Here is a 27,718-nt window from a genome sequence, read left to right as displayed (position 1 = left end):
GGCCCTCTTTATCTCCCTCGCTGCTCTGCCATCAATCTCATTCACGTTAGCATGCAAGGAAAGCAAACAAGTGATATTTATCTCCATTTTCTATATGACTTTTATGTACGTATATTCTCACACTCATAGAGTACCTCAGATGGCTGGTGTTTTTGCTTGGCTTCGATACAAAACAAAAAAGCTGTAAATATTTCATAGCCTGCAATCCAGGCTTGGGTCTCCAGAGAGTTACAGTACCTACCCAAAGACCGAGGCCTCGGGCAAGGAGCCTTTGAGTGACTCTCGCAGGATGGAAGAATCTTGGGACACAAGAGAGGGCTTCAAAGCCTTGCAACATGATTAAAATGGTCTCTCCATCTGCAGACGTTGTGCCTCCAGGATGCACCTACCTACCACCGCTTCCAAAACACACGGATGCAACCGACGCGCGTGGAAAAATAAAATTATCTTCAAACTTATATCACTCCACACTACACCAAAAAAAGAATCAGCATTTTGTGTTACATTTATTTATTTATTATTTTTATTTTACTTAATTTATATATTTATTTGATGCTTTTCTATAATGGTGATGTGATTAGTAGCGCTAAAAGGTGGATTAAGTTGCGTAAGTCCCCACTCGGGACGCTCTTCAAACCAAATTTAAAACAACCCCTCCCCCTGTCCTTTTCCTTCCGCCCCTGCATTGACCTCCCTCGCCACGCCTTGTCCTCCCTCCACCAAGGGGTGAGTAATCAGTGATACTGGAAATAACTCCCATGGCTGACCTTATAAGGGTGTGAGGAAACTGCTGATTTTAGGCTTCAGGCGCTGAAAGCACAATCCTTCCCCTTTTTACAATGACTTTACATTTCATTGTGCGGGTCGTGTGGCACCGGCGTCACACGGGCCTCGGACCTTGCAAAACGTCGGCGGCATAATGCTTTAACTTCTCCGTTTCTCCGTTCTCCACCTAAATGTTTTTGCCCAGTGTGTATAAATCATGAGAGCAGCTCATGACAGCATGAATTCTTGGTTTTATTGATGGTCTGGTTCACTTTTTCCATAATTAAAAATGTCTTGTGTGCTATTTGTGCAACCACACAAATGCACAACAGGCTTAAAAACAAACTTGCTGGATTCCAATATGAAACTGGATTTTGAATCTTAAAAGCACCTTTGCAAAGCATTTTTGGGTGATACTACATAACCTTTTCCCTATCTGAGCAGTGTAAGTTGATAAAAAAGGGACATTTCATTAGGTACGCCTCTATAATCCATCCATCCATCCATCCTTCTTTTTTTTTTTTTTTTTAATTTACACCATTGGATATTCCGCTATTGTTTCAGCAAAGCTCCTGAAGCAAAAGCTACTGTATGTCCAAGGGTGTGTACTTGTACTCTATTACTTGCCCACATAGACTACGTACATTGCCCCTTTAGTTCTTTTCCAAGTGTTTCCAAGCAGCTGCATAAAATTGTCCACCATTAGCATCTTCCTCCCCGCGTGATGCAGAGCAGCTAATTAAAATGATTAGAGAGAATTTACTTTATCTGGCGGATGATTTTTAATGAAATTAGTTAGTCTAATAGAGCTTGAGTAATGGATTCAATCAACTTCCTCAGAATTCGCCTTTTTGCACAACTGCACTGATTTGAAGCGTGTTTTTCATTCAAATGAGCTACTTGCCGTGAAGGGCTCGGGTTATTGAAGAGTTTCTGGTCAGTATGATTATATATTATATTATATTATGATATTGTTAAATCATTCAAGTGCAAAATCTGAAACTGAAAATCTGTGCACGTTACTTCCCACACTGATCATGTGGATTTTTAGATTAGCCATTGTGGAAACTGTTGGAAAACGGCTATTGTTTAATTTGCTGTGCCGTTAGCAAAAGACTAAATGTGAACCCAAGTCGAGGCCAAATCTTTTATTAAGCTCCGCTACAGTGTAACGTGACCCAGGAGCAAAACAGTAGGATAAGGGACCTCTGCCAAGGCTAAACTGCAAACAAAAGGGTCAAAATATTTGTGTGTATTTGTAACCATTTGTAAGTTAGCAGGCTACTTCCTGTTTTCTTGAGGATGACACAAGACATCGCAGATGGATGAATAAGCCAGTCCCATCCTTAGTTGGAATTTCCATTCCCGCAATGGAAACCCAATAAATTCTGAAGAGGGAAAATATATTTTTGAAGACAAGCTCTACCTGTGTCTGCTGGAACATTTCATAAGCTCTCTTTGGCCAAAGCATCCGCCATCCTGCTGAGTCCAGTCCGGGAGGACGCTTTGGTCTGCAGTTTAAAGCAGATGGCAGTCCGTTCCCCCTCTGAAGGGCTTTGTCGAGTTCATCGCTAGAGTCGGGGGGGTCACGTGTAGGCTAGCCGCTCCTACGATTAGTTTCCTATCAATACCTAATTCACTAATGGCATCTCTTGTACCACAACCACTGCAATCGGAAAAACACACACGCACACACACAGCTGTACAAGTGTTGTCAAACCTTACACAAATGTAACAATGTAGCGGTTTCTTTGTTTTGATTGCAGCATACTCGTGCAAGTGGAAAAATACAACACTCAATTGTGCATGTTCAGATCTCAAGAAAAAAAAAAAGAGCTTTTCCCAAAGCCATTTTCTCGCCTGCATTGTAGTGTCAGAAAATGGGCAAAAAACATCAGCATTTTTCTCCACTTTCAGTTGAAAATATGGTGTAAATGTCCTCCTGCACTCAAAATGAATACATTATAATACTCACAAGTCAGTCTCTCGATGGAAAAGCTCTAGCTGACTTGGAGCAGTCATTGCAAAGTAGTCTATGAAGAGACACTGATGGATTTATTCCTACAGGTGATGCCTTCACAAAACACCACTCACAAAAAGACAGTTGTCATATTCACAGTATGGCTTTGTTCCATTCATTGATGAAATGAGATTCACTAAAGTAGCCCCTCTATGCAGCAACAAACTAGCTTTGTGTCTTTTTGGACACTTTGTAGTGCGGAGGCCCGCCTTGCATGCATCGTGTATTAGCCAGACAAAAGAAGCTGTAGAAGTAAGCCGACATGCAGCGTGACGTCTTAGCGTGGGTGAGGTGTCAAAGTTGTTTCGTTCTGTAGCGAACACGTCGCTTGTTTGTCTCTCTAAGGACACGCATGAGCGCAACAGGTCTTTCCAGACCCGTCTTTGTTTAAAAATGCTACGGCCGTAAAAAGAAGCCCCCCCCCGAGTGGAAACACGGGCCGCTTTGATGGCTTCATGTTGCTACACGCCAAACATGCAGTCAGTTGTCTGTCTGGGCTCGAGTCCACCTGGAAACCTTAAAGAGCTCTTAATTTGCTCAAGACGGCGGGTCAAACGTTGAGATTAAAACATGCTGTTTTGGATAAGCCTGCTGTCTGCTCAATGCAAATGGAGTACAGTAATATAGTTTAATTTTGGCAGCCAGCACTATCATTTTAATTGTTTTTATTTTTTAAAGTACCGTTGCATAGCCTTTACATACAAAAAATATATGTCTGCAAAATGGAATGACACGCAAGCAAAATCAACCGAATGCCAAATATACCGATTATTTAACTGGTTCAACGCCAGCCCAATTAAAATAGTTTTTTTTTTTTTTTTTAACGTCTATAGCCGTCACTGGCAGTGAATGAGTTAAAGCATTGTTGTGAATATATATTTTTAATGTTCACTTAAGACTCTCAAAGGACAGACAAAAATAAATAAAATGGTGGCATTTGCATTTTAACCATGCCTCTGTCATTCCCGAATATATTATAGCAACACACAAGTTATGACGTCTTCCTCCTCTCCCTACTTTGCAGCCCTTTGTGATATTTTCATCCTAGCGTCTTCATTTTGAATGTCCCTTTTAGAAATATGTAGCTATGGCGACGTACTCTAACTATACTTGGTGATTGGGTGTGATTAGAACCCAAGTGTTCTTAAGACTTGATTTCAAGAGTTTGTGGAATTCATCATGAAATTAGCATGTGTGTCTTTAACAAAAGTGCAAATGAGATCCAATACGAGTGCCGGGCTGAAACATATTGTGGTTGTTTTGTTGAAATTAAATCCATCCATCCATCCATTTTCTGAACCGCTTCGTCCCCACGGGGGTCGCGGGTGTGCTGGAGCCTATCCCAGCCGTCATCGGGCAGTAGGCAGGGGACACTCTGAACCGGTTGCCAGCCAATCGCAGGGCACACAGAGACAAACAACCATTTGCACTCGCACTCACACCTAGGGACAATTTGGAGTCTTCAATCGGCCTACCAAGCATGTTTTTGGGAGGTGGGAGGAAACCGGAGTGCCCGGAGAAAACCCACGCGGGCCCGGGGAGAACATGCAAACTCCACACAGGGAGGGCCGGAGGTGGAATCGAACCCGCACCCTCCTAACTGTGAGGCGGACGTGCTACCCAGTGCGCCACCGAGCCGCCTGAAATTAAATCATCAAGGGTAATATTAAAGATAAGCTTTAAAAAATTGAAGGGTGCCAATTACGCTTTTTTTTTTTTTTGCTATTCACAGTAGGACAATATTCAACTCAAATTAAGGCAAAGAGGACAATCACCCAGGAATTTAAAGTAGTAAAAATAAAGTCAAGACAGACCCTATAAATAATAATAAAAAAAATCACACTGTGAATGAAAAATATATGGTCCTTGGGAAAGCCATTAGGAGATTTCCAAGAGTTTCTGCAAGGTTCTCCTGAGCGGCACATTCTCCTCAGGCTTACTATCTGGGATCATGCCTGCGCTTCTCTCTGCACTCAGCCTCAGCTCGGGCCTCTTCTCTCGCATGACCTTGAGCCCCTCTTTTGTGATGTTCCTGCAGAAGTCCACCCTGACCTCCTCCAGGCTCACACCGTGAGCCGCCGCCCCATCCAGGATGCGGTCCGTGATGCCGACGCAGTTCTCCAGGTGGAGGTGGCGCAGCTTCCCGCACCTCTGCAGCACAACCATTACATCCTGATCTGCGATGTGTGCGCAGCCGGAGAGCTTCAAGGATAGCAGGTGAGGGCACCTGCAGCACACAAAATTGCTCAATTACTCTGCAATGTCTGAATTTTGGACATTCGGACATTTCTGTGTTAATTCAAACTTTGGACCAAATGTTGCTGCAACTTGTCAGGCAGCACTAAATTCTACTAATAGAGCTTCCCCTTCATAAGAAACAAGAAGAAACGTTATGTCGATAAGGTCCCCGACTAACTAAGGTTCACAATAACTGTAACAGCTCATTTCTGTTAGCCGGTCTATCACGTTTTGTATTGTCTGTTAGCATTAAGCTAGCGGACAATCATTAGGGGAAATTACAGTAGATAGTTTGGTTGATGTTTTTGTAGTTTACTATTTAAGTTTGTGTAATTTTTGTCTGAATATATTGCAGATTTTTACCGATTGTGGTACCCCCCCACACAAACACACACACACACACACACACACACACACACACAATTAACGGAGGTTGAATCGTACCGCAAGCCTGTTGTGAGTCATTTTTACACAGCAAAAGCAAGGAGGGAATAGTTTTGTTTGAAGAAAGACAGTCACTACTCCTAAGTAAGCACTGCTGTTTGGCGCGTGTGCTTATTTGCCAAAGGCTGGGCCTCGGGGGCGAGATAATCGAGAGTTACAGCTGGAGAAGATGACACACGTGTTGAAAAGCAAAGCTCCGAGAGGCAGCCATACGATCTGTGATACTTTGCAGCCTGCCGACGCTTCGCTCCGCGTCCCTACGGGACTATGTGTTTCGTCGAAGAAAGCTTTCATAAATCAAGGGCGTCCGCTTTTAGTGGGCAGAACAATAACAGGATGACGGGCAACTTAACAAACGGTCGTTTTGATTTGAACCACATTTTTTTTTTCTTTTTCACGCAAGCATCTTTGACACTCGTCAGGCTGGCAGGGACGACGAGCACGCGGGCGGCAGAGAGATGTCGTTCACGTTCACTAATGCAGCTTACGTAAAGACTTACATAAGCTTTGCCACATGTGAGCCAAACATATTCCAGTGGACTGCCCGTGTGACGGGTGCTGCCCCAGTAACCTCCGCCCGCGCATGTGATAGCGGCGCATCCACGTGCAGCAACGTGCCAGTGCCCAGCTTTAGCATGACAATAACATCAAAAAAAAAAAATGGAGATTCACTCTGTTGGTTGTTAGAGGGAAGGGATGTGAAAGGGCTAGCAAGTCTTAAAGTTACATAATCCACCCACTCATAGCAACTCCCTTTTAATTTGAGTGTACATATTCCATTTTAATTGTAGCCCTCAAAAGCTTTAAAAGGAAATTGGCTACAAGCTGAGTTTTTTTTTTGGCAGCTCTCCAAAAGTAACCGCACCTTTTCAAGCTCAAGCGTTCGAAACGATCTCCGTTAAGCAGATGTATCTTGATCAGTTTCTAAAATGGAAACTTGCAACTCTGCAGTTTTGCGGGCCTGATAATGACTGTCAGTTTTTTTTCTTTTCAGCTTTCCATCAGTTTTTGATGAATGAAGCACCCATGAAAACAAAAGAATCCAAACAATCGCATAGGCACAGTCCGGTCTGATTCTCCAGACTGACGATGCCACCGTCTGCCTGTTTGGTTAGGCTTGGTCAAATTCTGCCAACAAACCCCAAAAGGTTTTTGACATACGGGGTGGAAGGGTGGCTTTGTTTCCAACACGTTCGGTTAACAATTTTAGAAATCTTTGAACTAACTCAACAAGGCGCGCTTGTGTTAGCGCCGGCGCTCAAAGCCTCCATTTATTCAAACACCGCATATCTCACTGCAGTGGTGGGAAGTAGCAAAGTCGAAACAAATACACTACTTTGTTCATTTGAAATGTCGTCGACATGCTAGATGGCGCGCTCAAAAAAAGGCCGGTAGATGTTTTACAGCTTTTCCCATAAAAAGCCATGAGGAGAGGAAGACGATAGATGCACATGTTCATTCCTCTGTCAACAACAAAGAGTCAATTGTAGGCTCCACCTGCATGCACGCAGTGGGCGGGGCTAAGGCCATCCATATCACTCTTGAGCGCCCCTCCTAGGCTCGCGCAAGCTTTCCTCACAATTTGGGGGCGGGTTTATCAGTATGCCATGAGTGGAGGCATCAAAATGGACGTGCCAGACAAAGTAGGCAGTTCCAGTTTGGACTGGTTTCGCAGCTCTCAAATTTCACCCAACAGGAAATCCACACAGGGTCATTCATGCAAGACCCCCCCTGCTCACAGATGCAAAGCAGCCCCGCCCTCCCCTCCACTTGTCTCGCAGCTGCGTCACTTGTCTGTGGCGCGTGGATGTTCCGAGGCATCATTACGCCTCTGCAAAGGCTGACAGGTTGGGCTTGCTCACATGACAGGATGTGCTTTCTTTTGCCAGTGACCAATCAAATGCAACTACCGCCACATTAGTCAATGAAAGGTAATGACGTAGCTCAGCACTGCAATTTTCTCACAATCACGTGTCGGCTTTTAGGTTTTTTTTTAGTCTTCAAGCACGAGCTGCCGCTAATTATTTTGTTCCCTGTCAGCGAGAGATAATTACACCTGCATGATTTTCCTTCCTGAAAAAATAAACCTGTCATCCATCCATTTTTTTCCATGTTGGTGATTGCTAAGCAGGGTGCCGATGCTTGCTGTGTGAGATCGCCAAGTCGGAAATGAACCGTTTTCATTTCATTTGTTAGAAAGCCTTTTAGTATTATGAATGGTTCCACGCAGAACAGATAAATGCCCTTCCGTTAAATGACAATAAACCTGTGTATCCACCCGTTTCTATTCATACAAAGGAATAATAGCTTCTTGTTCAACTAACAGGCCCAGATTGAACACTAAGTCGATTGAGATGACGTCATACCATCATTATTGCTGGCATGCCGTGAGATGTTAAATCATTTCCTTGACTCTTGACCGGCCTTCAGCATCTTGTCGTCCTCTGATAATGCTTGCTTTTGATTGACGCTAAAATGTTACTGGAGTTACAACAAACCTGTCACCATTTGAGGCGCTTCTGAGTAACCTCAAATAAAGCTCAGATGTTCTAGTAGGCTTTTGCTCATTTATTTTTTTGCTGCTCTTTGTTGCCATTGATTGAAATGAGATCACAATTTCAGCTTTCATACCTTTTGTAACATTTTTGTTTGGCGGAGTGCCGTGAATCTAATATGCGCCTTGGCTCACTCATTTCCAAAAACATATCAAGCACTCACATGTGGCCGACACGAGCTAGGAAGGTGCTGACCAGTCTGTCGTGCTTTCTGCAGATGTCCCTCTGAAAGGAGCTCTTCAACCAGTCCTCGATGTTGCACACCTTCAGCACCCTGCTGGAGTACCAGCAGATGGACAGGTGACGCAAAAAGGCTCCTAGCACAAAGTTGTCGCACCTCAGCTGAGAGAGCGAGTCAAAGTGGAGCACCTTCCACAGGAGGGGGTCCAGAAAGACATCCCGCAGCTGCGCGCAGGTAAGAGACAAACTCCTGCGGCTGTCCTTATCCAGGAAGGAGAAAATATGCAGGAGACACTCGCGGTTGAGCTGGATGAGCTCCATGGCGTGGCCGTTTCCAGAGCCACGCAGGGGCCTGGCTCGTCCCCTGGGCGCGGAGAGGCCTGATGGTAGGCAGCAACAATGAGCCTCGCGGCTCGGCTCGTATTGTGTGGCCTAGATACATGATACCTCCTTGGGCGCACGCTGGAGGCCTTGCTCATATAAGGCTGTGCAGTGGAGGCTATTTTGGGAAGACAACTGCCAGCGCAGTCAGAGAGGGAAGTGTTGGAGCCACACGCTCCCTTTCCATCTGTCGCGGCGCTCCACGGGCGGCAAACGGCCCACCGGGGTAAAGCAGATGTTATCCGGCCGGGATGACTCGTTATCTGATAGAAATGCACCCTGAGTGACATGGGGGAGAAAGGGAGGGAGTAACTTTGACACACAGCGTGCGTGATACTGTTCGTTAATACTGCATGTTGAAATCATTATTTGTAGGGTGTGACAAAAAAAATAAATAAAAAATTTGAACCGGGAAATCGTTTCGATTTAAAAGACACAAGTCGAATCGAACAGAATCGTTCCACTTTGAAATATATATCGCAAAACGTTTTGAATCGTCTTTATCTTAGAAATGGCGCATATATGCAGGACTCATACATTCAAATGTACGGAAAATGACAAAGTAGCCTGTCGAGCTAAGCCATTTTGAGTTTTTTCTCCCTCATATTGACGTGGAGCCAAACGTTTGCATTCATGTCTCTGAAAGTGAAAACATTGTAAGATATTTGAGACAGTCAAAAAAATAATAATCACACATCGACCAATACAAGTAAATGTGAGACTGTAAGTCCGGGAAATGCGGAACTTGGGAAAAAAAAAAGGGAGTACAGTACAACCTGACCCATTTCACTTTGCCAACTTCCCTGTATTGTACCCAAGATAATGACGTTGTGAAAAAACTCCTCCATGTGAGCGACCGTTGTCACATGTTGTTTGTTAGTCCATACTTTCTCTAAAGGTGGATCTGTGACCCAGTCACTGTCTGAAATTGCTTAAGAGCAGTGCAGAGGACATGCCATTATGGCCCCAATCATCATCGCATACTACTGCCAGTCATGTCCTGTTCTACCCTCTATCAGTCAAAAACACACACACACACTCTGAGGACATTGTGAAACACGAGTGCCGGGAATACATTCTGAATCGTGACTCACTGTGTCACAATGTCCTTCTACCAGCGAGGGGGGGAAAAAAAAAACACTGCTCAATGTGAGCTCTTTAGTGCTCAGCATACTACAGCATCACTGCGTCATATTTAGAGAGAGAAAAAAAGAATCTATGTTTTCAAGGAGCCACGTGAGAGCAGCAGTGCGTTGTTTTGCGCAGAGATGCACTGACTCATATCCAGTGTGTGTGTGTGTTGTTTTGGACTAATAACAAAGGGTCACCGGCACCTTCCATACGGCTCTTGAACATGAAAGACTACTTTCAATTCCAAGTGGAGAGAGAGCACGTTATCAAAAGAAATGAGCTGGCTTCATTCGAATTTCTAACTCAATTGCATTAGTATACCTGGGTCTTCTTCGCTTGCCGTTTGAATCTCAGGCTGCACCAATGATCATTTTCACCATCAGACAAATTGTGGTTTTACATTTTTAATTGATCTGAGTCATTGAGGAAAAAAAAACATGGATGCTGTCTTCAAGTCATTGAACTGATTCTATGAGGAAATGTAATTATTTCATGGTTAGAAATGATAATATATAAAAAAAAAAAAGAAATGTTTTCCACAGAGCCCGATCCTTCAACAAACAACATTTGCGATGCATTTTCCATTAGCTTTCACATGCTATTTCAAGTACGAACAAAAACATCTTTCTCATTCTGGTCATGATGAGCTTTTGTCAGTCATAAAGATGTTTGAATTAAAAAGGCTAAAATGTCCCACATGAGTAAGGCGGACCAAATTTTCTACCTTCGGGTTAAAGTTAAGAACCATCAGTATGTGTATCCCGTACTCTGCAGGTGACGAACACAATAACCGTAATCAGTCAGTAAAAAATGACATCGGGATTGAAAATCCACCAAATTACAAAACACCAAGGAGATGAACGCAAATTTACATTCTAAACCATGTGATGATGTCGTAAGGATATTAAAAAAACAATAGTGGGGTGTGACTGAGGTGAAGAATGCAATTGGTCTGAATCACTGCGTTGCTGCTTCAACGTCATCGCCCATGTACGCAGAGCCCTTGGGCGATCCCTTTCTCTCAGAAATCAATTCCTTTGCTCCGGCTGTGTCTGCGCTTTGTACCGGCGAGCTATCCTCCGCCGATTGGTCTTTCAAAACCTTTGCACGGCACGTGTCCGGCGTTGCGGCCGGCTGCTCGGTCCTCTCCGCGTAGAAGAGGATGTACGCCTTGGCCTTCCTCAACGTTTCTTCGTTAGCGAGCGTCACCGTGCTGTCGTTGAAGTGGTACCAGCGCCCCTCGTGGCTGCCGTACGCCGTGTAGTGGCCCGATCCCACCCTGCCGAAACACACGTGGCCTCGGTCACATTTTTGCAGTTGTCCAAAAAAGCTGAGGTGGGGATCGGCTACGTCTGGCACAACACTGCCCCTTAGAGGTCTATGATCAAACAGCGCCGCTACCGAGCATCAGTTCAATCGGATTTGAAAGTGGTGCTTGGAACATAAATTGGGGGGGGGGGAGACAAGACATAAAATGTGGTTGTTTGTGATATAGAAAATGTTGTTTTACTTACCCAGAGCCGTGATGCACTACAATGGCCGCCAGGTCATACAGACAGCTCTCCGCTAACAAATTCTGTGGCTAAAAAGATCAAAGTGAGGTGAGTGTATTTTTCATGCCATCATATGTCGCCTTCTGCTGTCGCTCAAATATAACTCCAATAACAGCTCACAAATTCTCTGGCTAAAGAGATAAATGTGAGGCGAGTGCATTTTTCATGCCATCATATGTTTGCTTTCTGCTGTCGCTCGAATAGAACTCCAATAATAGCTAGAATTTCCAGCTGTCTTTTTTTTTTTTTTTTTTTAAAAACCTGTTCTGTTGTGCTGCTTAAACTTGCCATCTGTGGTTGGATGCATCATTATTTATTGGAAATTCAGTCGGACAGCGAGAAAAGAAAGCAACAATTGGCGATAATAAACAATACAGTTTGGACTCGTTTTACGTGGACTGGTAAAAGAGATAGGACAGGACTAGCGGTGGTTGGGAGGGTTTATCATGTGCCAAACACTCCCGTGAAGAATTTGAGTACAAATGAGTGGTTAGGAAGTTATCAGTCACAAAGGGCTGGTTGCCTGCTCATTCAGACACGTGCAGATTTTCAAATAGGACATTTATTGTAGAGTGGCGCCCCCTACAGCTTACAACCAGTCGTTTTTTTAAAACCAGTATTTTGAAAGTCACAGCATCAGACCTGCTTCAGGCTTAAAAGTCCGTGTCTTTTTTAATTAGACAGCACCTCCTAAAAGTGAACACGTGCAAAGTGAATGAGTAGCTGCTAGCTTTTTGTTGACAGACTGTAAATACTTCCCTTCTTCTTTTTAACATACAGCACAACTTTCAAAGTGCCCAAGATGGTTCAAACAGAAGTGGTTACGGCAGACCGCAGTGACCTGATAGTACAATGAAATGATACCGGACCGGAATCAACAAGTCTGAAGGACTCTAACAAGGCTCTTGCACATCTGTCCTAAGGCTGCGTTCACACTTTGCTCCCTCTGGATGTAAGTTGATTCCATTTCTGACTCCTTCATACTTTTGTTGTCTTAGCGCTCACATTCCGGAGGGACATTTTCTGTAATGGTCCATGATTGAGTTTAAGATTGTGTCCAAACTCACCTCAAGTAAATAGCCCTTCATGTCCAAGTCTTTTAGTGGAAATTCCACATAAGTGTCCACTTTATTTCTCAAAAAGGCAGTCCAGTGGAACCTTTTCAAGTGCAGGCACAAAACCTGCATTTGGAAACAAAGACTTGAATGAAACCACAGTAAAGTGGACACCAAGAAAATTAGAATCGACACGATAGCAATTTATGGTAAGCGGCTGCTTCGCGCTAACGACTTTTCTTTTACCTTTGGAAGCTTGCGAATCCAGAACTTCTTGGTGGACTTCTGTCGTTTTTTACATTTGTGACAATAATACAGCTCGGTTTCATCCAGCTCTTCCAGGTCAGTGAAGCTTCGTAGGCATTCTGAAAGAGTCATTTAGCTTGACATTCTGCCCCAAAATAAGAGTGATACAGCAGACCATTTAATATCCTACCATGCAAGGTGCATGTGGGACCTGGCTCTTGATCTTTACTCCTCTTCTGTCTGAACCGACTGGGAATGTCCAAAGAAAGATCTAAATAGGAGAATAAGGAATGAATGTAATTCGTAAATATTACATAAATAGATATATAATAAATATGAATTTCATAATATATTATTATTAGTAATCTTTTTTGTCGTATAAAAATCTGAACAACTAATTTAGAGAGGTTGATTTGCTTCTCGTAGGAGTCTTACCAAGAAACGGATCAAACTTTCGAGATTCGGTCCCGCATATCAAACAATTGACTTCATTCTGAAGGATCCCACTAAAAATAGACGTGACAACGCTGGGAGTGCCATTTCTGTAGCGAGACCAACACATGACATCAACACGCGTACAAAACGTGCAGTGTTCAATCACAATGACGCTGGAATGTTCAAGTCAAAAGTAGCTCTGGATATAATTATGTACCGGACTTCTAAGGGATTAAAATGTCTTTTTATGGCAAGAGGAGCAGAAATTATACAGCCAACCTGACAATGAAAGAATTGTCTAGTCGGTGGGGAACCACAATGGACCTGAGAGACTAACGTCAACACAACAACTATGTTTGTACTGTCATAAAAACCAGTATGAAACTCAAACGATGGTAACAGGTCACCGTACAAGCAGCTCTTGTCATCGGCGCTAGCGAGTCGGAGCCCGTCCCCAGGCGAGCTCGGCTCCGCTGCCCCGTTCTGACTGTGCTGGAGCTCCCTGTGTAGGTGGTCCAACAGGTAGCGCATGAACTCGTGAGCATCCTGCTGTTGGTAGCCTCTAGGTGGGAAGATAACCATCAGAGATGTCAAATTGTTCTGAAACAAACAGCTATAATGTTGTTGTTGTTTTTTTTTTACTTACCTGAAACTTGGCATGATTTTCCACACCGCATAAAATAGGGAGTCTGGACTGAAGGCAGTCTGGTTTCCTTGCCAGAGGGAACAAAAGGTCTTTCTTAACTCCTCCACCAGTGACCTGTTGAATATAAAGCAACACGTCACTCTGCTGGCTTGAGCACCTGCTACACACGATCGCTGCTTTACTGCCACTCAATGAGAAAGCACTACTACGACTATCGTGATTATCTTAATTGTGGTTGTTAGGGGATTATGTAGAATTGATTGTTGAGAATGCATGTCTGGAAACATTTGAGACAAAACTGTCACGGGAAATAAGATCTTGCAGAATTTAGGAGAAGATGAGAACAGACACAAAATTTGCAGTAGGTTTCCTAAATTTGCACACTAACACTAGTTTGAGATGCATGCACTCGGCGAGTTACTCCTCCTGCCAGACGGGCGGGCGGGGGACCTTACACACTGGTGTCCCCTTGGCTGCGAGTGTGGTACATCCTCCTCCCGGCCGTCTTACCGCTGCGTAGCGCCACCGCCGGCAAGCCCTTGAAATAACAGCTGAACTGCTCGATGTTGCTGCCAAGGAAATGTGACACTTTTGAGCTTCAATGTGTGAAAAACCACCTTAGAACATTTCAAATGTGCGTTTATGCAGAACCGGTCGTTCTTTTGCCCTCAGTTTTTTTTTTTATAAAATGGTGGGAATTAGCTTCAAATTCTCATTTTCATTGAAAGGCTCACTCACCTGAGCGACTGCAGAATGGCATTCATAAAACACGTGTTTCCCAGGTTACGCAGGCCAGTGGCTCCCAAGGCGGCCCCCTCCTGACAGGCACAGGGCAAATTACAATGCTGACGTCGAGTAAAAGTACAATACTGAAATGACTTATGTTGGTACCGTCAGAGCCTGTGTACAATTTTGGTGGCTTACATTTTCTTTCAACATTTTCTTGTCCGGGGTTTGGCCGTCTTGAAGTTTTCTTTTCCTGTGTTTGTCGCCAGTCAAGGCTGAGCTACGAGAAGTTGTATAACACATGATTTTTGTTTAGTTCAGAGATAAGGGGGAAAAAAAACGACACGATAGTAACTCAAGTTCCCTTGAGAGGGGAGACACTTACTTTTCTAAATTCTGGAGATATTCCCGTACTTTTTGGACATGCCCAAGTTTGGTGTCATTGACCACAAATTCATCACATCTGTAACTATAAAATCTGGATCAGATGCTAAAACAGTGTCGATATATCTGCATGATAAGTAAGGACTTTTTTTTTTTTTAGACTTGACACTCACCAGAACACACTGTAGTTGCCAGAATCCATGCAAACCGAATGTTGACTTTTCTCTTTCTCCTGTTTGTCAACCTTCCTTTGGCTGCTGCCTGACACTTGACTGTCCTCAAAGTGTTTCTTTGCATGTCCATTCACATATCTGGGGAAAAAATACAATCAATCAAAAAGTGTTTTTCGTCCTCAATAGACAATTCTGTGCACTAATCGAATGACGAGGGCGCAGAGACTAGATAATGTAATTGTATGGCTTGACAAGATCTTACCGTCCACAGTGGACCACCAAGCAGGTGAGGCAAAGCCATGGACTTTTATTCGATCTGCAAACTGAACAAGATAAAAAGTGAATTAGTGTGTACGGTTAAGACCAATCGGAAGTGTTTGGTATGGTGCAGCCTTTAAAAATGAGCCCGGCCGGTCGGTCGGTGTTTATGGTGGTCACTCACCGCTGCAGCACCAAGAGGAAGGCGCGCCGTTAGGTAGCCTGGAGGAGTCTCCAGCAAAGCTCACGTTTGAGCCCAAATGAAGACACTCCATCGTTTTAAATCTCCGGCGAGGACGTCATAGAGTAGCGATCAGACCCAAAGATCACGGCACGCATACAAACAAAAGGTCAGCTAACAATAGTCACCCAATTAACATCAACTAGCTAGCTCACGTTAGCCGCAACCGGTCAACTACTTATGTTTTCCAGTGCACGTTTACTCCTTTTTATGCAGCACAACGTTAACTCGTCGTTTGCCACTACAGTCAGCGAGTGCGTGGGTGACACGAATTAGCCCAAACGTGGGATACACTAAGACATGTAAGGCAGAAATGTAAAGGTAGTTATTGATGAATAATACTCAAGGTAATAGAGCGGTCGCAACACAAATGGAAATAACCTGAGGAAGTGACGTCGTCTACGTTTGCCGGCCGGGTACTGTGACGAACAATGAAACAACAATGAGGGGGAAAAAACAAGAAGTGAGACTATTCATAATGTATTTTTAACCCGCGCTTAAAATACAAGTTGAAGAAAAATTAAATCCTTTATTTGCGTATCTCAATCTTAGGAAGCCGTGATGTAGTAGAATTTCCATTACGGCTGCGTCACGCATGCGCATTTGAGAACGCTGAACCAAAGACGACAAGGAGACTGCTGGAGGGGTACTATCTTGTCTGAAAACTCAAATCTATCACAAATTCCGTAAGGTCAACCTTTTGTTTTAACCTTTATTATTATGTCATTCTAGCCATCCGTTTTCAACCCACTGCGCTGTTAGATTAATCGTGATGGGACATTGTGACTTACTAGAAACGTTGCACATGAGATCATGTGGAAACATTGTTAATATTAAAAACAATTAAAAGCTAGCACTCAACATATTGTATTATTTGGTGGTGAATATACTATTAAAGTGAATACAATGAAATGCAGAAATACACCAGAAATTAGACTTCTAAACTTATGCCCAGTTACTCTTTTCCTGCTCCTGGCCCAACAAAAGAAGCACATTTCACATATCCCCGACTGGCAATACTGTTTGTTATTTTTAGATATGTATGGAATTATTTGCCCCATTGTTTGTGAGCTCTCCTCAAGGTCAGTAGCTTTTTGTCCTGGCTGACAGGCCTGGGCTGCAAGAGGCTCAACTTGACATGTCTGAAGATGCAAAAACACAGTAACAGCTGGAATGAATGATAAACTTGGCTAAATAGCGAGGAAACTTGAGGCGGCAATGCAATATGCACTTTTGTTTGCTGGTACCTTTAAGTTCCAGGCCTTGGCAGTATCCTTCTCATAACTACCTACTTTGCATATTTACGACTTAATTGCTAAAACAAAATCACTTGTTGCATCTTATTTAGTTGGACGTATTTTATTTGAAACAGCCTATCTATGGAGAGGAAATGTTACAAGAGTTCAACACTTCCATTCTAAGCTTACATTGTTACAATCGGCATTTACAAGTAAAGTATGCCACAGTGTGTACAACAGTAAACAGTTTAAATACTGTATGTTGGAATCGATTTGCATTGAGAAATAAAACAAAAGCCGATCATATTTTCAGTGCCTGTAAAGAATATAGTATGGAGTGACTTGCTCATCTACAACACTGCAAAACTCCCGATTTATTGCTGGAGTGAAAGTGTTGAACTCAAATGTCACTCAATAGAAAACAGAACTGTTCACAATGACCAAATGGAGCTTGCCTTTATGATTGCTGGGTGCTGAATGCTTACGTTGATGCCATACTGTTGCACATGACGAAAAGAAAATGTGCGCCTTTATCCAAGATGCTCCGTAGAAAGTGAGAATCACACACATAAGTATGGCATCAGCATATTAAAAAACCACACACACGTACACACACACACACAAGGTGTTTGTTGGGTTACGCCATTTCAAGACTCTCCCCCCTGAGAGGAGCTCGAGGTTGCTCGTCTTTTCTTTTTTCCGCGGCCTTTTGCTTTTTCCTGCAGGAGGAGCACAGTCAGAGGTTACAGGAGACACATAATCAGCGATGTTTTTTTTTTTCTTATCCAAAACTTTTTGCTCTTACTCAGACTGAACAGTCAAGACGATGATAGTGATGATGATTGATGCGACGATGAGCCCAATTAAAACTCCACAGATGATTGCTGTTGAAGATGAGCATCAAGTGAGTAAATCCAAATACTATGCAGGTTAACATTCCATTAAGTCTGTTTACGGTGGGTGGACCAGACATCACATGGTTGGAAACATTTGCAATTGTGGCCACAACATGGGCACACAATACTCCATAAAATAGTTGTGCCCATATTCTACCGATCGAGTGGTCAGGATAAAATGTTTCCATGTCATGCCTGTTTTTTTTTTTGTTGACTGTTTTTTATCTACCAATTGGCGTGTCTGGCTCCTCCTCTTCCTCTTCGTCATGGTCATCTAAGAGTACATGTCAAAATAATTACATCTGCTTTAAACGTATGCTCAAGATTGGGGAGGCGGGGTCACGCTCACCATGGATACCAGCACAGGTAGCATTGCAGCTGTCATGGTCAAAAAAACGGTTTCCATTTCCATGGCAGCCTGTCCAAAGGAATTTTTTGCACTTCCCATGAACTGCATCGTAGTAATATCTCAGATGTTTGCCGTTGCATCCACCATTGAGCTTCTTCAGGAGGCAAAGTGTTGTCACTAAGAGGAAAAACAAAGTCATAAATAATTAGGTTCTTAGCAGTCTTCCTTTTTATTTTTTTACCACCTGGTGGTGTATTGCCCACATACAGTATAAATGTGAAGCAGTTATGTGTTCACTGTCAATTTACTGAGCACAATATTAGGTGCTGGGCATCCAAACCGGCAAATGAAACGAAATACTAAGCTGTACCAACGTTAATTGAATCGCTTTCTTTTCATGGCTTACTAATAGGCTACATTATGGCTGTAAATGAGGTCATCAAAAATAATAATAAAACTCTCTCAGTCACAAAATCTTATTTCTACCAAATATTTTTAATTATTATTATTGATTATTACTCGACTGAATTTAGCTGTTGGGGTTGCTACCGTCTAATCTCACCATCTTTGGGGTAGCTTTGTTCAACAGTGGCCGTGCAGTTCCTCATGCACTCCCGTTCGTTCCCGAATCGATTGCCGTTGCCCCCCTCCCCTTTATATATGAACGGGTTGCACTGGTCTTTGTTGACGTCGTAGAAGAAAAAAAACTCAAACTTCTGTCCAATGCCTTCATCTTCGGGTTGGTGGCAAAAGTCTGTTGGATGAGAAAAAAATGAAGAAATAATACCACTTTTATTAAGTATACGAAGCGATGATAAGACATGGTAATAACGTGACCATTGCACAGGCCTGTGATATCTTTCCATAAATGTTTAACTTCATCACTCCCTCTTTTTACGATGGCAATAAAAAAGCACCACCTGTTAGGTTCCTGCCCTTCATAGTTCCTCAAAGGGCAATCTGTTTCATATTCTATCACTACTTTTTTTGCTCATAATCTATTTGAATGAAAAGTGAGCCTTCTATATTGTCTCAATCTCAATCAGTGATTCCAGCATTAGTCATCGATTGATAATCTTAGTCTTTAGTGACGTGTAAATACATCAATATTTTTTAGGATAGTACCAGCTTGTTACAAGTTAGCTGGGCTAGGCTTCAGCTCCCGCGCAATAGAAAATGCAACTTTTGCATCGGACTCAGACAGCCTGTTGGGTTTGCTTGCAAAATCAAAGCCTTAAAAATAAAATGGTGTGCTCTTGAGGTGGAAAAACAATTGCAAATGTAGTCCCTTTTACATATCTACTTTTTTCTGGCGCCAACTCAACAGGAAGTCTGCTTTTATCGTGGTTTAAAACTAATTCGGCTTCAAATTCAACGTGAATACAATTTTAACAGATTTATAAAATAATCACGTATTTTTGGATATCTACTATCATATTTTTTGGAAACCAAGATATTTTTTTTTTTGGGATACAACAAAGATTGGAAAATGGCGGGACCTACCTGGGATAATAGAATGGCCGAGGTGAAACGCAGCAAAGACAATGGCAAAAAGTAGTAAGTGCTTCATCTTGAGGCTTGCCTCTGAGCGGTCGCTCTCTCACCCACTGAGTCCGGCTTGGAAACGACTGTGAGAGCGGGTTGTCGGGCCTGACCTTTGGACCAACGCCTTTCCAATCAAAACCAACGTTAACCAACTGTTAGATACCGTCCCAGTTGTTTATCTTTAATGCTCGCTATGCTAATAGTAATTAGCAGGAGGCTGCCTTCTCAGTTTAACTATTGGATGTATGCCAGAAAGACCGATAAGACAGCTGTGGAGTAGAGCCTTCTCTGCGAGATTGCGGAAGACCATTGCGGAAGACCTTCTTCCTAATCGTTTTTTGGAATTATATGAAGCGATACAGCCAAGATAAATGCTATAAAATGAATAGACTAGACTTCCTACAATTTCAGGAAACAAATTTAGATTGTAATTGTAGCCCGATTATGGGATGTCTCTGAAAGATTATCCTGAGTGATTATCCTGTGGTGTGGGGTGGGAGGGATTGTTCCTCTTTAGCTGTTTGGAAAATGGTCGCTACCGGCATTAACAGAAATTGTATGTGTTCAGTATTTCCGACAGCAAATCCTCATGCCCACTTGAGCCCACTTGAGCCCCTGAATCGGTGATTGTGACGTGAAACTGAACGATACGCTTTTGCCAAACACCACCAAAGGAGCGACTCTCCAAAGTCAGTCAACAGTAAAAAAATAACAAGGTTAAAAGTTTGTTTAGGCAGTAATGGCATTTTGAATTATAATTGGTTTAACATATCGTATACGAAATCAAACTATGATCTGAATATCAAATTGGTGTCCTATAGTGTGTCAAACTGGAAAAGTTGGAGCCCTCTGGTGTCAAAGTGTAAACACACACTCTTCACATTCTTGGCCGGAGACACTTGACAAAGATTCCGTTCCGTGGAAGCTGTGGACTTGACACAGTGGGCTGGTGTGTCGTTGTGACCGTGACGTCAAAGGAGGCTACGATGAGAGACGGCGTGCGCTTAAAAGCGATGCGGAGGCTTGTGGTTTGTTGCACGGAGCCATCCGAATCAGTCAGAGGACGCCAAGATGCTGTGTTTGAGCCTCGCACCCATCGCTCTACTACTGCAAGTGCTCGTGGTTTACGGTAAGATGCTTTCAGAAAAAAAAGAAATGTTTTTTCTTCTTTATTATTGCTGTTCAGTGAACTTTATTGATTCATTGATTTATTGAATGACTCATTTTCTTTACAACCTCGGAGTGAGTTCTCCTAATTGCATATTAATTTACAGCGCAAACTACATATTTGTCTGTTTCAGGGGCCAGATGGGGTTACACAAGTAAGTGATTCTACTTTTTTTTGGGACTTTTTCTTCATTGTGCTTTTGAAATCATTTGCACAAAGTACCTCATGAAGGCTTCGGTTACATTTATATGGCAACAATGCGTTGATCGAATACCCCGGCGGGAAGTTATTTTCCGACTCAATTAATAGATGGAAATAAGAGGACACAATCGTGAGGCATCTATTTACTGTAACCATTATGTATCTTGAATTGTTTGGCAATAACTATAATTGTGAACTCGCAAGCCTGCCAAAAACTTTGTTTTGCTTTATCCTCCAAATGACAAAATTGGTCTTTCTCATGTCCTGCCTGACCTATAGATGCAGAATTTTCAACTTCTTCAGTTGCCGTTTTTTCTTTCAGCGGAGGTCTGAAGGTCCTTTTTTTAAATTTTTTTTTTAATCGTACTTGCGGTTTGGCATTAATAGTTGCGGATGAGGCTTTTGTGCTCTACGTAGTAATCACACATCTGCACTTGGTGTACATGCGAATTAGGACATTATAATAAAGCCCTTTGAAAAAAGCTTGATGACGTACTGAGTCATGTACTCTTGTAAAACAGAATTGAAGAGTTCACCTTCAATTAAGCTCAAAGCATTCCGGGGGTTGCTCATCTTAGTGGTCAAGAGTCCGGCCAGCCGGAGGCCACAATCCGAGTTCACTGTCGACTCATTGAGCACCTTCTTTTTGTAGAACAGCTCAAGGAGCATCATGATGAGACATGTATCCATCTATCCATTATTCATCCGAAACAGACCGTTTGGCATCAAACCAATCACGATGCTTCTAAAATTCAATTTGGAGACACAGTCATGTCATTTCATCCAACAAACATTTTAATGAACTTGTCTGTCAACCTCCTCGAAGACACTGCCAGGATAGTAGGGGGCTCCTCCGGCAGCCCCTCGCTCTGACTTGGACATCCACTTTTTTGATTTTCATATTATGTATTATTTGTGCCCTCTCTGCATCCATTTCAACCTGGTGATCCTGAAAGGGGGATCCTTCCATCTGTGGTCCCTTCTCAAGGTTTCTCATTTTCCCCTGGCAGGGGTTTTTGAGTTTTTCCTTGCCCTTTTGGGAGCTTAAGATCAGGGGATGCTTTGAGAATAATTGTCAATTTTTGTCTATGTGAAGCCCTTTGAGACTGCTTGTGATTTAGGGCTATACAAATAAACTTGACTTGACTTGACTTATTGTCACGCCTTACTTCCAGCAGCCTTCCCAGCTTGGACTCAAATGATGTTTTGGTTGAAACACAGTTCTCCGGCAGGTTTATTGAAAGTGTCCATTTCCCGTGAAGTGGTTCACATAGGCGACCTCCGTGCAGCTGGCATGGGATCCTTTCCAACATATTGCTTCATTCAGAATAACCATGTGTTTTACTCGCGCCTAAAGTCAGCTGGGTTTTGTTTGGCCCTGCTGTATAGAAAATGAAAGAATGCCTGCACGGACTGACATTGATTCTATTTCCAGGCTCAAATGGAGAGAGACACTGGCACACACATTTTCCCTACTGTGCTGGACCAATGCAGTCTCCAGTTGACTTCAAGACAGGGAAGCTCGTCTTTGACTCATCTTTACGCCCAATTGTGCTCGAGAACTACAATCTGACGGGCGGCAGCCATCTTACTCTGAAAAATAACGGACATTCATGTGAGTATTTCATCCATGTGGTAACGCATGTCGCAGCATAGTTTCATCGCCAAACGTTTTCAGATGAAGACACAAATGAGGTATTTGGTTCTTCCCCAAGACCGAAACTTGCTCACATATAATCACATTGCCACAAAAGACATAAATAAATCAAGTAAAACAAAACACAACACAAAAAATATGCCTTATCATTTTGCATCCCTAATTTAAACCGAGTTAGGTAAATTGCGCCAGCATTACACTTCATTCCGTATGGGCACTAGAAATGAACAAAAAATAGATACACATGAATGTGGTGTTAACAAATCACTACAAATTATCCTTACCAAATTGGAGCAGTAAATGATAGGTGGCTCTGGTTTGTTTTAACATCTACCACTTCAACTCTTCATTTCTCAGCAGCCATTTCATCAAATGAAACAGCGCCGTATTTATTCTGGGAAATGGTGAGCAAAACTGACTCATCTCTTATGCCTAGCCTGGACTGTTTGGTGAATTTTAACGTCAGCAACTGGCAATTGTTAGCTGGACTATGCCAACAATCTGCTGATCCAATTGCGGTTATGCAGACCAGCAAACCAGTTGCTATAATTGGTACATGTACTGGGCTGATTGGCGGTGGCACGGATCATCTTCTGAGTGTGTGTTAACAGGCTTCCACTTCAAAATACTCATCATGCACTGATTTATAGTGCCTTGACGTTAAAGTAGCTCAAAGGTGCTTTCTCACGTCTGCATTGTTTTGATTGCTAATGTGGATGGGTTGTTACCATGACATCAAAAACTACTACCCCCAACCGGTAAAAAGTTTGTTTTATTGATCAATTTGATATGACTACTGAAATCCAGGTCAGAGTCGATCAGTATTCCAAGATTTCAGACTTGGCGTTCTAAAGTAATTCATCCTAGGGTAACATATACATACCGAACACAAGGGGTGCAAGGATTGACCCTTGTGGGACCCCATATGTCATGGCCACTCGAACAGAATAGAAACTCCCAATCTAACTTCTGTCCTCCAAGTAGGATCTGAACCCATTATAGGATTGTTCCATTTAATCCCATTAACCTCTCTGAATTTAGGAATTAACATACATACAAACATGACATGTGAAAATTAGTGTGTGCACTGTCCAGTTTCACATAATGCCTCGTGATTTTTTTTAAAATTTTATTTCTTTAATAATGAAAGAAATAATTGGCTTTTGTGTCATCTGCTCAACAGTCCAAGTAGTACTTCCCTCAGCGATGACCATTTCTGGCCTCCCTCAACGCTACACTGCAGCTCAGCTCCACATTCACTGGGGCTCCAAAAACAATCCTCTGGGTTCGGAGCACACGGTTGACAGTAAGCAGTATGCTGCAGAGGTAAACAACAAGTCGATGGCATCTCGACATCTTCAGAAAAATGCACCAACCGCATCTACCCGCAAGTGTCTCCTGAAGTAATAATGAATTCTGCCTTTGAAAAACGTTTGTGTCAATGCAAAACAAATCGATACAGATTCCTCCACTTTGAGTCTCAGGAAGTTGGATCCGAAATGAGAGCCTGCTTGAGATTTTTTTTTTCCTCTTACTGTATTTACACTTGCCCTCCGAGTTTTTCCTCCTACAATTTATGTGTACCCAGCAAGCCATAAAGGAACATTTTAAACATTATCACGCAGTATTTCACAACAGACAGCCTCTCAAAATGCTTTTTTTTTTACCTGTGTGTGCCAGCAGTTGCAGAGCCACATGTAAGGTGTTGTGGTCTGTGTTTCTTAGTGGACAGAAGGACTCCGTTGTCAACATGTCCTTTCAAGTCACTCCAGAATCCACGACCGCACTTGTTTGATGACATGTTGCTTTTGGAGTCATGGCATTACGGGACATAATCAAAAAAAAAAAAAAAAAAAACCATGTCTACTTTGATTCCCCTAAACTCGTATATAAATACATTTTGGTCTTATTTGATATCAGGGACGACCATGACTTTGCATGTCACTATAAACAGACTAATCCATTTACTGTATGTTCTGTAAGAAGACTTTTCCCACTCAGTTTGCTGCCCTTGCGGCCCAGATAAGCAGAAGAAAATCCATATTTTCCATCAGTAAGCCATTTGTGTTTTCTCTTACAGCTGCACATTGTTCACTACAACTCCGAAAAGTATCCCAATGTATCCATGGCTTTTGACAAATCTGACGGTCTGGCTGTACTGGGCGTTTTCATCGAGGTGACCATATTTAGACACAACTAATCGCAAATATCTGACCATATGACCATCTTCCTTTTTTTTTTTTTTTTTTATTCTCCCCCAAACAGATTGGGGCCTTCAATCCAGGCTATAACAACATTCTTTCATATCTTACTAAAATCCCCAAAAGATGTGAGTCCAACACAATTTGCTCTGCTGTGAGCGTAAATGTGTAAGACGCGAAAATGTTTCTTTCTAGCAAACAGGTATAAGATTCCCGCTTTTGACGTCAGACAGCTGATGCCTCAGCGCCTGGATGAGTATTTCCGTTACGACGGTTCTCTGACTTCACCGCCTTGCTATCAAAGTGTGCTGTGGACAGTGTTCAAGAATCCTGTCACCATCTCTCAAGCTCAGGTCTGTACAAATCAGCAACGAGCTTTCCCGTCTGAACACTCCCAACTTTTTGATATCCCTCATATTTGCAGTATGACAAACTAACGGCAAGCCTCTGGGCCAACCAAGCGACCGCCGTGCCTCTTGTTAACAACTTCAGGGGTCCACTCCCGATTGAGAACCGTGTTGTCCTGGCTTCCTTTATGCAAGGTAAGAATGATCTCCAAGAATGCTGCTGCATGGCTGTACAAGCAATCTCACATTAGCTTCAATGCAATTGATTTGGTTTGGGATCAGCTGCCGAGTTAGGACGCAGTTAACCGTCGCGCTGGTATTCTTTGTCCACGACAGGAGTGACTACCCGTATGTCATCTAAGTGCATCTCCCAGAGGAAGGCACTCGTTCGCCAATTATTGGTGGGTGATTTGGATGAGGTCATTGAAAGTAGGCAACTGCCCAAAAGTACCTACAAGTTGCTCTCCCAGAAGTATACGCAAGCAGAATCAAAGCAACCAATGAGTAAATATAAGTCGTCAGTTAATAGGGCATCTTCGTTGAAGAACATGATTCAGCCGACAATGGCCTTTGGCTCGTTGCTGCAGCAAAAGTCCCTGGAGATCCAACAGTCCACCATCGGCAAGAACTTGTCCGTTTCTCTGGCTGAGGCCGTTCTCCCTAAGCTCAATATCAAAAGCTTCCTGAGCTGCAAGGCGGACCTGGCTCCCGCGACCATCAAGTATCTCTTGAGTGGACGGCCCCTGTGGCAGAAAGACGAGGATTTCCATTTGCTTGACCCCTACCTCGGTAGTTACACAATGCATCCTTGGCTTTTGCAAAGGGAGTGGGAGGACTAGAAAGATTCCCTCAAGTCACTTTCTGTAGCACACATCAACCGTGTGTGGCTAGCATAGTCAAAGTTGAATTTTTAGTCGTGCTCTGCGTTCTCTTGCATGTCATCTGTTCTAACTAATATTATTACGATTAAATTATTGTTTACAATTTGTGCACATAGAAAATAGTTTGGTGATCATTTCTATTCTCAAACAAGCCCATATTGAACTGTCATTACGACAAAGATTGTTTGTATTACGAAATGATACAGAATGAGTTATGCCTTTACATTGTCTTTGAAAAGCTTGAAATAAACTATTTAAAAAATAAAAAACATCTTTGTGGCTCAATCTGTAAAATATTCAAAAACAACGGTACAGTGTCTTATGAGTGCCCCAACATGATTTACAGTTTTAAAAAGAATGAAACTGTGATTTTTACACACATCTCACTGAGTTACTTCTGAAAATGTGATGATGCCTGAAAAACGATGTCTCTCATTTTCCTCTTCTTTTAAAGAATTCCTGCCCTGGAGTATATACTTAAGAGCTTTACATTACTGCGTAACTTGTGGTACGATTTTATCCAAGTTAAACAGTTGCTCTTATCCCTATGCATGATCTCAATTAGCCTAAGCATTTAGAAAAACACACTTTTGGAAAAAGGTTTACCACTTCTATATCACCCACATAGCAGTGATTGGCATTTTCAGAGGTCTTGATCGTATTTCCATTTGGTGTGAAATCACGGCGCGGGGGCCAGATCCGGCCCACCAAATCATTTTACGTGGCCCGTGAAAGCAAACAAGTGTCCACTTCAAGTCTCTACAGCCAAAATGGCAAATATCCTTCAATAAGAATTGTTTTTCTATCTTTATGGGGTTTTTTATGCTGTTGTTTTCGAACCTGGTTGTACAGGTTGACATTTAAAATGTCTTATGATTACATTTGGATACATTACAATTCAGAGGGCATTAAAATATATGCTATTAGCATGATTTTAAAAAAGGGCCCATTTGTAATCTCAGCTCAAGACTAATCAATTCATCTGACATTGTTAATCATTCATTTTGTACCTGCAAGGCAGCTACTGCACATACAAAATGAGTAACTGTACGTACTTCTGCATTGTTATACACACACACACACACACACACAGGGAACAGGAAGATTGAGGTGAAGTGTGAGGAGAACGCGTCACTGCCCACAGGAATTTCAAAAGTATAGGCAGTACATCAACTGTTTCCTCACGTAAAGATCTCATTTCATGTTTTTGGACAGTTATGGTTGAATTCATTGTTGATCCCATGAGGTTGTCAAGTTGATAAGTTCATCCTGTTCCTCTTCCAGGCAAACAATGCTGTGGTCTGCTGAAGGTCAGCACTGTACCACTGAAAGTCCCGGCCGGGTTAAGTCAGGACTGTGTCATCCGCTCCCTTGGGCCTTCCTGCCTCGTTGGAACGATGCTCAGACCGCAGTCCAAACAATGAGGGGACAGGAGTCAACAGGCATCCTTGATGGTAGGGTGTGGCATGAGTAGAATGGATTCCCCCTACATTTGCACCAAGCCTGTACTTAGAGCTGCTCCGTGATATCATAATAAAAGGCTTCTTGGCTTCACGGAAACATTGCAACAAACATGTCCTTCCCTGTGAATATTGCCAAGAAAGTTTCAAGATGACCCCGAGCCCCCGCCGGCTTCCCAGCACTCTGCGGCCGGCGTTGATCGTGTACTAACTGCAGGAGCGGTATTACTTCATCATCTTTACAAGCTCACCGCATTGTAAGCTACCATTTCCAAGCTTCACATCACAAGAGTTTATTATTGTACATTATGAGCGTTTGAGGGATAAATGTTTGGGGTTTTTTC

General features: G+C 42.7%; 4 protein-coding genes across 5 annotated transcripts; 1 reads left to right on the top strand and 3 right to left on the bottom strand.

Annotated features, from left to right (window-relative positions):
• Window positions 1–4,492: 4,492 nt before the first annotated feature.
• Window positions 4,493–9,095, bottom strand: fbxl22 (F-box and leucine-rich repeat protein 22). Its single transcript, XM_037254505.1, is given in 3 exon segments — window positions 4,493–5,012; window positions 8,186–8,544; window positions 8,546–9,095. Coding segments are annotated over 3 exon segments (807 nt in total). The 5' UTR covers window positions 8,645–9,095; the 3' UTR covers window positions 4,493–4,663.
• A 1,007-nt stretch (window positions 9,096–10,102) lies between these two features.
• Window positions 10,103–15,975, bottom strand: usp3 (ubiquitin specific peptidase 3). Its single transcript, XM_037254501.1, has 15 exons — window positions 15,375–15,975; window positions 15,195–15,255; window positions 14,933–15,070; window positions 14,761–14,844; window positions 14,574–14,655; window positions 14,388–14,467; window positions 14,105–14,218; window positions 13,650–13,763; window positions 13,416–13,565; window positions 13,004–13,110; window positions 12,759–12,839; window positions 12,569–12,687; window positions 12,335–12,448; window positions 11,229–11,296; window positions 10,103–10,993 (listed from the first exon to the last, which is right to left on the bottom strand). Exons 1-15 carry the CDS (start codon window positions 15,463–15,465, stop codon window positions 10,672–10,674), a joined length of 1,725 nt encoding a protein of 574 aa, XP_037110396.1. The 5' UTR covers window positions 15,466–15,975; the 3' UTR covers window positions 10,103–10,671.
• Window positions 15,976–16,774: 799 nt separating this feature from the next.
• On the bottom strand, window positions 16,775–19,895 carry si:dkeyp-73b11.8 (BPTI/Kunitz domain-containing protein). Its single transcript, XM_037254506.1, has 6 exons — window positions 19,418–19,895; window positions 18,477–18,668; window positions 17,915–18,091; window positions 17,795–17,839; window positions 17,475–17,553; window positions 16,775–17,388 (listed from the first exon to the last, which is right to left on the bottom strand). Exons 1-6 carry the CDS (start codon window positions 19,482–19,484, stop codon window positions 17,307–17,309), a joined length of 642 nt encoding a protein of 213 aa, XP_037110401.1. The 5' UTR covers window positions 19,485–19,895; the 3' UTR covers window positions 16,775–17,306.
• On the top strand, window positions 17,479–26,160 carry ca12 (carbonic anhydrase XII). 2 transcript variants are annotated; one of them, XM_037254503.1, is made up of 10 exons: window positions 17,479–17,573; window positions 20,355–20,588; window positions 20,761–20,781; window positions 22,264–22,443; window positions 23,669–23,811; window positions 24,566–24,661; window positions 24,751–24,814; window positions 24,882–25,039; window positions 25,111–25,228; window positions 25,370–26,160. In XM_037254503.1, the coding sequence occupies exons 2-10, from the start codon at window positions 20,531–20,533 to the stop codon at window positions 25,870–25,872; spliced, it is 1,341 nt and encodes a 446-aa protein (XP_037110398.1). In that variant the 5' UTR covers window positions 17,479–17,573; window positions 20,355–20,530; the 3' UTR covers window positions 25,873–26,160. The 2 variants fall into 2 exon arrangements, with proteins under 2 accessions (XP_037110398.1, XP_037110397.1); XM_037254502.1 differs by lacking the exon at window positions 17,479–17,573 and having other exon boundaries at window positions 20,220–20,588.
• The last annotated feature ends 1,558 nt before the right edge of the window (window positions 26,161–27,718 follow it).

The sequence above is a fragment of the Syngnathus acus genome, chromosome 6, assembly GCF_901709675.1.
Source record: "Syngnathus acus chromosome 6, fSynAcu1.2, whole genome shotgun sequence".
Lineage (NCBI taxonomy): Eukaryota > Metazoa > Chordata > Actinopteri > Syngnathiformes > Syngnathidae > Syngnathus > Syngnathus acus.
Note: the sequence above shows the minus strand (reverse complement) of the source record. Positions and strands in the feature narration are given on the sequence as shown.